The sequence below is a fragment of the Lithobates pipiens genome, unplaced genomic scaffold, assembly GCF_037356315.1.
Source record: "Lithobates pipiens isolate NorthernLeopardFrog02 unplaced genomic scaffold, aLitPip1_a1.2 Scaffold_28, whole genome shotgun sequence".
NCBI lineage: Eukaryota > Metazoa > Chordata > Amphibia > Anura > Ranidae > Lithobates > Lithobates pipiens.
The window spans coordinates 13,786,345-13,799,651 of NW_027507789.1; the positions used below are offsets into that span (position 1 = coordinate 13,786,345).

At 45.4% G+C, this 13,307-nt stretch overlaps 1 protein-coding gene across 1 annotated transcript in view; it reads left to right on the forward strand.

The window, feature by feature from the left end:
• The window catches only part of TTYH2 (tweety family member 2), a 131,630-nt gene that overhangs the window by 99,143 nt on the left and 19,180 nt on the right, over window positions 1–13,307 (forward strand). The window contains exons 8-9 of the mRNA XM_077458696.1: window positions 467–522; window positions 2,207–2,299. Coding sequence (XP_077314822.1) covers window positions 467–522; window positions 2,207–2,299 — 149 coding nt within the window. The remainder of the gene's footprint in view (window positions 1–466; window positions 523–2,206; window positions 2,300–13,307) is intronic.

Genomic DNA, 13,307 nt, shown 5'->3' on the forward strand with positions numbered 1-13,307 from the left:
GTTGGATGGATAAACCCAGACTAAATTAATTAAGTGTGTGTATATATATATATATATATATATATATATATATATATATATATATATATATATATATATATATATATACACTTAATACATTTAGCCTGGGTTTATCTATCCAACCTATCTATACGTTTAGTTAGGGTTTGTCAGCCATCCATCATATCTATTTTACTACGGTTTATCCATCCACAGTATGTATATATTTAGCTAAAGGTTATCCATCCATAGCATTCATAAATTTTAATGGTCTATCTAGTTAAGGTTATCTGTCTCCCTTCATCTGTCTGTTTTCTTTCTGTTCCTCTATTGTCTTCTCACCATCTCCATTCATCTTACTGTCTCTCTCTCCATCCATCTGTCTCTTTCTATCTCTCCCGTTCTTTATCTGTTTGATTCCCCCCCATGTCTCTGCATACCAATGTTGTCGTTTTCCTCCTTTTAGAAGTGGTTCATTACTACCTGTACTGCAGCCAGAGCCTGAAGAACCCGTTCCAGCAGGTGAGCCACCAGCATAAGGAATTTCCATTGCTCTGTTATATTATGACATTGTTGCTACAGATTCTTCTTATCATTCACTCCCAGCCAGGAGCAGCCGAGGCCGTGGTTTAGGCTGTGTGTGATTTCTCCCCGGGACAGAGTTTCTCAGCAGTATTCTAGTGTCTACCAAATCACTGCACATGTATACTCGGTACCCCGGATGTACGGCCACTTATCTCTGCTTCCTCCTGCACTGTTTATTGCCCTTACCACTTAAATGTACCTCCAGACTGATCTCCAAAAAAGTTCCTTTAAAATAACCAATTGCTATCATAGTGCAGCCCCATCCCTCAGCAATGGCTTTATTTTTAGGTTTCCCTTGTATTCTCTCTGTTTGAATAGGAGTGTCAGGCTGGAAGCCCCCACAGAGGATGACCCATTTCCTTTCTAGAACTCTGACTTTGCAATCTGTAATAGCGGTGATCTCTGGCAGGAGTTGGACATCCTCTGGGGTTGCTTCCAGCCTGGCACTTCTACTCTGACCAAGGAGACCACAGACTCTGACCGGGAGGGGCCGACAAGTTTTGGCCGTGAGAGGCCCACAAGCTCTGGCCGCGAGAGGCCGACAAGCTCTGGCCGCGAGAGGCCGACAAGCTCTGGCCGGGAGAGGCCGACAAGCTCTGGCCGGGAGAGGCCGACAAGCTCTGGCCGGGAGAGGCCGACAAGCTCTGGCCGGGAGAGGCCGACAAGCTCTGGCCGGGAGAGGCCCACAAGCTCTGGCCGGGAGAGGCCCACAAGCTCTGGCCGGGAGAGGCCCACAAGCTCTGGCCCACAAGCTCTGGCCCACAAGCTCTGGCCGGGAGAGGCCCACAAGCTCTGGCCCACAAGCTCTGGCCCACAAGCTCTGGCCCACAAGCTCTGGCCCACAAGCTCTGGCTGGGAGAGGCCCACAAGCTCTGGCCGCAAGAGGCCACAAGGTTTATTACAGTAGTAAGTTATTATTGTTTAACACACTATCTTGTTTAGCACACTAACTTTGACTGGATAATGAGGAGAATACCTTAAACAAATCAGATTCAAACTTATTGAGAACCGGTAGCCTAAGACACACCCATTTTCATCCTGTTGACCATAAAGCCCCAGGCAAAATCCGAACTGTATAAAGTACGAGACAGCGCTAGCAGCCTATATAAAACAATATAATTCCGAGCGAATGGTGCTTTATACATCAATGTATTTGTAACATAAAAAAAACAACAAAATAATATTCACTAAATTTGTAAAGTGCTTGGTGCTTCTGTAAAAAGTGCAAAGGTGACTCCCCCTTCGGTGGCCCTACTCACCAGAAATATTAGATCCTCAGCTTCGCAGTCTGGGATCAAAAAGGCAATGATCTGGGGATATGCCGGATGATTTCACAGCAAACTCTTCCAACAAACACTTCCAAGAAGAAAAAACATCCAAGTCTGCCGCTGTGTGGCGTGCGCTCCACAGAGGCGGAAATTGCGTCACTGGTTAGCATAAACCGGAAGTACGCTGACGTGTTTCAACCCTCCTCCAGGGGCAAACTCTGATGTTTTTTTTTTTACCAATGCCTGTCTATGCCAGATATCCTGTAAGTTAGTAGTGGAGATTCAGAAAATTATAAACAATTATAAAAAATGAGTAACTGTATCATTTTAAGATTTTTGGTTTCTCTTTCCAGACTTTAAACGTCTTCCAGAAATCTCTCAACACGATGCAAATCCAGGTTCAGGGGTTACTTCAGTTTGCTGTCCCGATCTTTCCCACAGCTCAGGTAAGACCTCTGGGGGAAGGAGGGGTGCAAAACGCGGTTTGCTGGTAACAGTGTAGCGGAGAGCAACCTGATTGGTTGTTGGGGCCATGCTCACATTTTTAAAATTGGATTCCTAAAATGATACTAAAGTCTTATTTTTTTTCCCCCTATAAAAATACCAAACGTGTTATACTTACCTGCTCAGTGCAGTGGTTTTGCACAGAGAAGCCCCGATCCTCCTCTTCTTGGGTCCCTCTTCAGCGCTCCTGGCCCCTCCCTCCCTGTCGAGTGCCCCCCACAGCAACCAGCTTACTATGGTGGCACCCAAGCCGAGCCGCAGCTCCATGTGTCCATTCAGACACAGAGCCCCGGTTCAACCCTCTCCTAATTGGCTAACTGACTTTGACAGCAGCGGGAGCCAATGGCGCTACTGCTGTGTCTTAGCTAATCAGGAGGAAGCTTGCCTTTTCGGCTGAGGCAGTCGTGCACATCGCTGGATCTAGATGGGGCTCAGGTACGTATTTGGGGGGCTGAGGGGGCTTCTGCACACAGAAGGTATTTCATCTTAAAGTGGTTGTAAACCCTTACAGACCACTTTGACCTACAGGTAAGCCTAGATTAAGGCTTACCTGTAGGTCCAAGAAATATCTCCTAAACCTTACACGGTTTAGGAGATATTTGCAAATGACAGGCGCCGTAGACAGCGGCACGCAGGCGCACTGAGCAATTATGCTGTTAGTGGCGGCTCCCACAAGCATGTGCGGGGGTGACGTCATCGCGGCTCCGGCCAGTCACAGCGCCCGAGCCGCGATACCCGGAAGTCACTCCAGGTATCATGGCGGCGTCGGAGCAGGACAACAAGGGTCGCTTCGGGGGCTTCCATCTCAGGTAAGTTATTCATAATGAGCTAGTATGCTATGCATACTAGCTCATTATGCCTTTGCCTTGCAGGGTCTATTTTTATTTTTAGTTGGGCTTTACTTCCTCTTTAATGCATAGACTGCACCTTCTGCCTTTACAACCAATTTAAAGGAGACTTCCAGACTAAACTGAATATTCAGTAATCGGGGTCTTAAAGTGAGAACTGATTATACCTACACCTTCTATTAGTGTCTGGATGTATCTTTTGGGAAAAAAGTTTCATAAAATTTTGATCTCTGTGGGAAGAAGCCAAACTCCTCTCCAAATCATTTGAAACAATGTTACTATATTGTATCTGTAACCACTTGTCTACTGGAGCAATTTTTTTTATTTTTCACATACATGCTAAAATCTGCATTTTCTATATTAACATTGTATGATGCATTTTACATATCAATATTATATATTTTCTGAAAGCAGAGACCTTGTAGAATAAAATGGGGGCAATCGCCATTACCTATGTTGCTCGATATTTGAGTTGCTATTTATCAAACACATATTTTCACTAAAATAAAAATTTCAGCACATAATCACAATATTGTAAAAATGGGGTTATGTCCAGTAAATACATACCAAACATCTCAAGCCTTAAAATTGCATGTGCCGTGAACAACGCTACCTAAATTGTCCATAGGGGTCGCTTTAAAAGTCTTCACATGTCATCTATTTAGCGTTAACCATAAATGATGGCCTTAGACCCCTTTCACGCTGCCAGCATTTTTCAGGCGCTACATCGCTAAAAATAGCGCCTGAAAAAAGCGGCTCCATTCACTCCAGTGTGAAAGCCCAAGGGCTATATGGCGGTAGTGATAGAGGTGGAGGAAACACAGATCCGCAGAATGGATGGAGCAGGGAGATCCTTGAACTGCAGGTCCTCGGGTACAGTTTCCTCTCCAGCAAGGAGAACAGTGAGCAGCACAGTAGTGACATCACCAAATCTGGGGGGACTATCAGCCAGAGGCTGCAGTGCCTTAGATGAGTGTTTCTCAACTCCAGTCCTCAAGGCGCACCAACAGGTCATGTTTTCAGGATTTCCCTCAGGTGAAACAACTGTGGTAATTACTAAGGCAGTGAAACTGATCAAATCACCTGTGCAAAATAATGGAGAGCCTGAAAACATGACCTGTTGGGGCGCATTGAGGACTGGAGTTGAGAAACCTTACCTTAAATGATCTCACACTGCAGATGTGAAGCTGTATGTGCAGGAGTGCCTAGGCACACTTGCATACCTGGAAGAATAATAAAGTACTGGATAAGGGATTTTAAGGGTACATATTTCAAATATACACTACAACGTATTATTATAAAAATACAAAAAAAATCTTTTTATTTATACACAACACACAAATAAAAAGATGGATATAGACATATATTCAGAGTCATAGGTACAGTGCCTACAAGTAGTATTCAACCCCCTGCAGATTTAGCAGGTTTACACATTCGGAATTAACTTGGCATTGTGACATTTGGACTGTAGATCAGCCTGGAAGTGTGAAATGCACTGCAGCAAAAAAGAATGTTATTTCTTTGTTTAATTTTTTTTTAAATAGTGAAAAGTTTATTCAGAGGGTCAATTATTATTCAACCCCTCAATTCAACAGAATTCTGTTTGGTTCCACTAAAGTATTAAGAAGTAGTTCAGGCACAAAGAACAATGAGCTTCACATGTTTGGATTAATTATCTGTTTTTCTCCAGTCATCTTCCAGGACGGCACACCTGAGAGATGACTGGTCCACCTGACAGGAAACACAATCAACAACAAATTTAAAAGTCCCCACCCCTCCCTCAGACCCTCAGTTCTTGATTGTGTTTCCCACAGGATGGCAGCGAAACCAAGTTTCCTTTTAACTTTTTGTTATAGGGTCTGGGACCCCGTTTTTTCCTTGTGAGGTTTTTCTCCCTGGGACTTAGCAGACGGGTCTGTGGTGCTCCCTTGTATCCCTCAGGGAATACTTGGGGGAGGTAATCCTCACTCAAGGCCTCCTTAGGGAGCCTTGTTAACAGCCTCGCGGGACAGGGGAGTTGTCCCAGAAGTGCTATTCCCCTTTTCATACCTTGTTTTTTCCTACCTTGAACAAGCTTTGTTGGTGGAGTGAGGTGAGCTGCTGTCTTCCGGAGTGCGGAACGCGGATGGCGTGCGTTCCAGCACTACGGCGCATGTCCGGAAGTCCAAAGGCGTCACTTCCGGGTATCGAGTTCCGGAAACCGCTGAGGCGGCTGGACGCACCGGCGTGCGTTCCAGCCTCAGGGCGCAGGACCGGAAGAGGCCGTACGTAATTTCCGGACGACGGACCTCTTAAAGATGGCGCCGATCGGCGCGTTATTTAAACAGAGCGGGTGCGACGTGAAGCACCCAGTCTCCGATTCCCGGTAAGACCCAAGAGGGAAAGGGGTAAGAAATTTTTTCGAGGCCCCTACTCAAAGACCCATCATAGGGGGAAAGCCGAACAGAGGAAGAAGTGGAACTTGGGAAAAGGAAAAGAAAAAAGTGCAATTCTTTTCTCCAATTCTGGAGCCTCTCAGAAAGAAGGCAAATGACGCCACCGTAAAGGTAGGCGCAAGACTCAGCGACTTCCTTCCCCAGTGGGAAAGGATTACGCAGAGTCCATACATTTTAAATCTTTTAGAAGTGGGGTACAGACTGGAATTTCAGACTCATCCCCCACAGGAGTTTCTGGTTACTTTTCCTCCCAGGGACCCAACCAAGGCAGAAGGGTTACTGAGAAATCTAAAGGAGCTAGCAGAGCAAGGGGTTATTGCTCCAGTACCAACCAGTCAGCTTGCCCAGGGGTTTTACTCACACGTATTTGTGGTTCCAAAGCCCTCAGGCAAATTTCGGTTGATAATAAATTTGAGAAGACTCAACCGTTACTTCACAAAAAGTTCAGGATGGAGAGTATTTACTCAGTAAGAAAACATCTGCAGAGAGGAGTCTTTATGGTCACCCTGGACCTAAAAGACGCTTATCTACACGTACCTATTGCTCCCGAACACCAGAAGTACCTACGCTTCGCAGTTTGCATACAGCAGAGAGTACAACACTGGCAGTTCAGAGCTCTTCCCTTTGGGCTGGCGGCAAGTCCAAGGGTATTCACAAAGGTGATGGCCGAAGTAGTAGCATATCTACATCTGCAAGGGATAGGGTTAATACCCTACCTGGACGACTTGCTGATCTACAGTGTGGATCAGAGGCAAGCAGTAATAGACAGAGACATCGTATTAGAAACTCTGGAGACCTTGGGCTGGATGGTCAGCCGGGAGATGTCCTCACTGACTCCATCTCAATCCAAACTATACCTGGGCTACCTGTTAGACTTGCAGGCACAGAAGGTATTCCTACCAACAGAGAAGGTAACGAAGGTCCAGAATGCGGTTGTCACCCTTCTCGAAAGGGGAGAAGCCTCTCTGAGATATATAATGAGACTGCTGGGTCTCATGACGGCCTGCATTCCGGCTGTAACCTGGGCACAACTCCATTCTCGGGAGCTTCAGACTTTCCTACTTGCCTCATGGGGAGGAAAAAGAGAAACATTAGAGTACAGAGTACCCATCACAGAGGAGGTATCTCGTTCTCTGCAGTGGTGGCTCGACCCACAGAATTTGGTGAATGGTCGCCCCTGGTCCCAGGTAAACCCTTTGGTCTTGACCACGGACGCCAGCGCTTGGGGTTGGGGGGCTCATCTGGGAGACCGATATACCCAGGGGTCCTGGAACCACAGCCAAGCCAGGGAATCTTCCAATTTCAGGGAGCTTCTGGCAGTAGGCAAAGCCTTAGACTATTTCCGAGAGGAACTGCAGGACAGAGAGGTTCAGGTCCTTTCAGACAACCTAGTCACGGTGGCATACATAAACCACCAAGGGGGGACAAAGTCGGACAAACTAAGACGGTTAGCACAGCAGATCCTTGTGAAAGCAGAAAGGAAGGTCCTTTCACTGTCAGCGATTCATATAAAAGGCTCACTCAATCTGCAAGCAGATTTTCTAAGCAGACAGCCCATCCTTCAGGGGGAATGGGCATTGAGCAAAGAAATCTTTTTCCTGGTGTGCAGTCATTTTGGCAAGCCAGAAATAGATTTGTTCGCTTCCCGAGGGAATGCGAAGGTACTCAGGTTTTTCTCCCTTTACAAGGATCAAGAAGCAGAAGGGATAGACGCTCTGGTACAGGTGTGGGATTTCAGGCTGGCTTATGCCTTTCCCCCATTAGTACTTCTCCCCAGAGTCCTACAGAAATTAACCTACTCAAGGTCAGACCTGATACTGATAGCACCCTGGTGGCCCAAGAGAGTTTGGTTCCCCACCATTCAGAGTCTCTCGATAGCTCCCCCGCTGCATCTGCCGGTGCAACGAGATCTACTCAGTCAGGGTCCAATCTTTCACCCCGACCCGGGTCGTCTCTCTCTGACAGCATGGCTGTTGAGAGGGAAATACTCCGCGACAGGGGCTGTTCGGAGAGAGTGATGGATACTCTTCTCCTCAGTAGGAAAGACGTCACCAGAAAAATTTATGCAAAGGTCTGGAAAGTCTTCTCCCACTGGCTGCGGTCTAAGGAGGGGGCTCTCCAGATGATACCTACCATCCTAGACTTTCTTCAAGAGGGGGTGGACCAGGGTTTGGCAGTTAGCACCCTAAAGGTCCAGGTGGCAGCCCTGTCCGTGTTTTTTGATAGGAAGCTAGGACAGGAACCGCTGATAAAAAGATTTTTGTCGGCCAGGGAAAGGGTAGTCCCAGTTAGATCGGTCAGTTGCCCTCCATGGGACCTATCCCTGGTATTAGATGCCCTAACAAGGGGGCCTTTTGAGCCGGTGGCTCAAATTTCTGTTAAACTTTTATCTTTTAAGTTGGCCTTCCTCCTGGCTATTACTACGGCCAGAAGGGTGGGTGATATACAGGCTCTTTCAATTAAAGGGCCGTTTTTGCGCATCCTAGAGGATAGGGTAATCCTCACTCAGGATCCTCTTTATTTGCCAAAGGTGGCTTCATTATTTCATAGAACACAGGAGATTATTCTCCCGTCCTTTTGCCAGAATCCCAAGAATAAGGAAGAGGAAAGATTCCATTTCTTAGATGTCAGGCGTTGTCTCCTAGTCTATTTAGAAAGGGTGAGAGACTTTAGGAGATCCAGTCATTTATTGATCACCTTTTCAGGGAAGAGAAAGGGTCTACAAGCATCCAAAACAACGATAGCTAGATGGGTTAGACAAACCATATCCATCGCTTATAGACAGGCGGGTAAACCAGTACCAACCCGCCTTAAGGCGCATTCAGCCAGATCCCTAGCGACCTCCTGGGCAGAAAGGGCAGGCGCCTCAATCGACCAGATCTGCAGAGCAGCAACATGGACGAGCCATAGAACTTTTCTGAGGCACTACAGAGTGGAACTGTTGTCCCCTCAGGATTTGGCATTTGGCAGGAAGGTCCTACAAGCGGTTGTCCCGCCCTAAAGGTAGGCCTGAACTTCTTGCTTATCCTCTCAGGTGTGCCGTCCTGGAAGATGACTGGAGAAAATGACCAGTTACACTTACCGGTAACGTCTTTTCTAGGAAATCTTCCAGGACGGCAGGCCTACTTCCCTACCCTTGTTTTATTGGTGTGGTATATTGATTCCTCACAGAAGGTTCCCTCTGACACTGGTGTGGGATTTTCTTTACCATAACTGAGGGTCTGAGGGAGGGGTGGGACTTTTAAATTTGTTGTTGATTGTGTTTCCTGTCAGGTGGACCAGTCATCTCTCAGGTGTGCCGTCCTGGAAGATTTCCTAGAAAAGACGTTACCGGTAAGTGTAACTGGTCATTTTCCAGCCTTTTCTGACTATTTAAGACCCTCCCCAAACTTGTGAACAGCACTCATACATGGTCAACATGGGAAAGACAAAGGAGCATTCCAAGGCCATCAGAGACAAGATCGTGGAGGGTCACAAGGCTGGCAAGGGGTACAAAACCCTTTCCAAGGAGTTGGGCCTACCTGTCTCCACTGTTGGGCGCATCATCCGGAAGTGGAAGGCTTATGGAACTACTGTTAGCCTTCCACGGGCTGGACAGCCTTTGAAAGTTTCCTCCCGTGCAGAGGCCAGGCTTGTCCGAAGAGTCAAGGCTAACCCAAGGACAACAAGGAAGGAGCTCCGGGAAGATCTCATGGCAGTGGGGACATTGGTTTCAGTCAATACCATAAGTAACGTACTCCACCGCAATGGTCTCCGTTCCAGACGAGCCCGTAAGGTACCTTTACTTTCAAAGCGTCATGTCAAGGCTCGTCTACAGTTTGCTCATGATCACTTGGAGGACTCTGAGACAGACTGGTTCAAGGTTCTCTGGTCTGATGAGACCAAGATCGAGATCTTTGGTGCCAACCACACACGTGACGTTTGGAGACTGGATGGCACTGCATACGACCCAAAGAATACCATCCCTACAGTCAAGCATGGTGGTGGCAGCATCATGCTGTGGGGCTGCTTCTCAGCCAAGGGGCCTGGCCATCTGGTCCGCATCCATGGGAAGATGGATAGCACGGCCTACCTGGAGATTTTGGCCAAGAACCTCCGCTCCTCCATCAAGGACCTTAAGATGGGTCGTCATTTCATCTTCCAACAAGACAATGACCCAAAGCACACAGCCAAGAAAACCAAGGCCTGGTTCAAGAGGGAAAAAATCAAGGTGTTGCAGTGGCCTAGTCAGTCTCCTGACCTTAACCCAATTGAAAACTTGTGGAAGGAGCTCAAGATTAAAGTCCACATGAGACACCCAAAGAACCTAGATAACTTGGAGAAGATCTGCATGGAGGAGTGGGCCAAGATAACTCCAGAGACCTGTGCCGGCCTGATCAGGTCTTATAAAAGACGATTATTAGCTGTAATTGCAAACAAGGGTTATTCCACAAAATATTAAACCCTGGGGTTTGAATAATAATTGACCCACACTTTTATGTTTAAAATTTATTAAAATTTAACTGAGCAACATAACTTTTTGGTTTGTAAGATTTATGCATCTGTTAATAAATCCTGCTCTTGTTTAAAGTTTGAAGGCTCTAACTTATTGGCATCTTATCAAACCTGCTAAATCTGCAGGGGGTTGAATACTACTTGTAGGCACTGTATATACACAAAATCCCTATTAGCGACACCGTCAATGCTTTAATCTCACACTTAAAATACTGCGTCCAAAAACTTCTACATGTTTCGCCAAAAACTGCTTCATCAGGAAAAATGGACGAAGTTGTTCAAAAGTAATTTTTTGGTAAATTCTGATATAGATTCTCAACCTTAGGTGTATAGAAAAGAGAAAAAAACTAATAAAGAACACACAAACATAAACAGCATTAGATCAGTCCAAGATGGCCACATGAAACCCCATCGGGGAACATCCATATCAGATGTAGTCTCCCACCCCCATCCAAAATCCCTCCCCTTTCCCCCTTAACCAACCCCACTCCCACCCCCCACACACACACAAAAAAAACTATATTGCAACACTCCATACCTCAGCATAGGATAGGAGGTGGGGTGAGCACATACAGGGAGTCGACCAACAAAAATATTTTGCACTCCGTGGTCAATGGCAGCCGTGTTGGGTCACCCGTAGGGAGGGATGTCACAGCGAATATTGAATAATAATAGCTAAGGTATAACATATATAATTATAGTCCTTAATAGTCAAATTCTACCTATTGGAGTCTGACAAATTATTTATGTATATATACGGGAGAACAGGTCCATGGACTAAATATAAACAGACCCCAGACTCACCCCTTTTTCCCAAGTTTACGCTGAATATATCTAGTATCTCTATTGGGAGCTCAAGCACATGGAGGTCAAACACATAACACACAGTACACCTGAAAATAAAATAAAATAAAAAAGTAACAAATGTAAAAGAGGATATACATGAATATACCTCTATATAATTTTCATGATTTTATCTAGAAACAGAGGGATTGGGGAACATATCTCACCTCTTAATAATGTATAGCGTCTTGACGCGCACACCCGATAATCAGTTGGTGTGCGTTATCACATGAAAGAGTGAAAAATGCCAAACCAATGTATCTCCATGATACAAACTGAAATGTGTTCTCAATAGATGGTTTCACTGAGAAAAAAAAAAGAAAAAGGGAAACCAATTTGTTATTGTTACTTGTTTCAAAATGAAATGTCCAGACCAAGCTGGACAAGGTATCGTCAGTTCTAATCGTAGAGATGTGTTCCTTACCCTGTGCTGTCTCCTCCATGTTGAACATGAGCTCCTCAAGCTGCACACAAAGGCTGTGTAGCTTTTATATCCCTCCCCGTTGGCGCCCAAAAAAGCGGCGTGTGCCGTCACGCCGCCAATGGCGCCACGCGGACACTCTAGGGAGGCCCACAGGGCACGGACTAAAACCCGAAAACCGGAAGTAACCACTTCCGGGCCAGCACAGCCGCAATAACATACCCTGCTGACAGTGAAATGCCATGGTGTGAATATACAAGATGATATGGCGACAGGCAAACCTGGGAGCCGTGACCAGAGGGGGGCTCAAGGTGGGCATACGGCGGGAAAGACTCGTAAGTCCAACCTACCGTGCAACCCTTGGGTGTCCATACAGGGACCCCTATACGGCCTTAAACCCCCCACGGAGTGCAAAAGAAAAAAAAAGGGAAAAAAAGATAAACTTTTTATTAAAACTTGGAGGAGATTACTCCAAAAAGGGGGCCAATGCTCGTTGCCGTGGCCATCTCAGATGTCACGAATGCATCTCTTGATTGCTATATCAAACATCTGAAAAACAATATACAAAATTATTCGGCAAATATTATGCATAAAGAAAAAAAGGATTATTATATATAAATTTTCCTCATGTGAATGGATCCACATCCTCCTCTCTGCTCAGGAGGCCACCAGATAGCCCATATGGCCCTCCCCTGCGCCCCACCACTGTACGTGCATGTTGGTTGTATGGGCCCATGGCAGGAAATGAGGGGCGAACGTGACCAAAACTTCCTATGGATGCCCAAGGTCAAAGCACAACAAGAGACACCCAGAGCCAGACATCAAGAATACAGGTGACTATTATCATTTCACTATGAGTAATCCACCCAAATTCATAGAAAAGGTTTATAGCTTATCCCTTCATTAAGCCTTGGGTATCAAGTCGCTTCCAACAAATATATCCATCGAGTTTATAACTGTAAAAATCTGGTATCGATATCCCCCCGTTCATGTTGAGGTATATGTTCAAGGCTAAAAAATCTGATGGATTTAAGATTGAAATTGCTCGAATTCATATTGACACATAATATCTTTATGTTTAAGGGTTCACACTACCTCCAGGTGCAGGGTGTTGCAATGGGGGCTAAATGTGCACCCTCATATGCAAACCTATACCTGGGGGGTGAGAAAGAGATCTATTTTCGGATGAAGCCAAGTCAATGGACATCAGCCAGATTGTATCCTGGCATCGATACATAGACGATGTCTTCATGATTTGAGCAGGATCAAAAGAGGGTCTGACGTCATTTTTGGAAAGTTTACAAACTAATAATTATAATTTAAAATTTACTTACACCTTTGATCAGAGGAGAATCACTTTTTTGAATGTCGAGATTTATGCCAACGAAATGGGAACATTAAGCTTCACCTTATACAGAAAACCCTCAGCGGGTAACAGTTTACTGCATACCAATAGTTCACACCCACAAAAATTGATTGACAGTATTCCTTACAGTCAGTTTCTAAGATTGAAGCGAAACTGTACCGAATATAGTGACTTTCAAAAAGAGGCCAATTCCCTGAGAAATCGTTTACTTACTAGGGCCTATAGTAAAAATTGTCTCAAAAAGGCATATAACCGCGTGAAAAACCAGGATAGATCAACGGTGTTATATAAACCCAGACGGATGAACTCATCGGCAATGACTAGGATTATTACAAAATACAATCGACAACATGCAAAAGTGAGGAACATATATAATACATTTTGGCACCTGTTAACAGCTGACGACAGGACTCTAAAGTTTACTAAACCCTATCCTGAAATTACGTATAAACGATCGCGATCGATTAGAGATACTTTGGTGAGTAGATATCATTGGAAACTTGATACATCTAAAAGAATGATACCAGGCACTTATCCATGTGG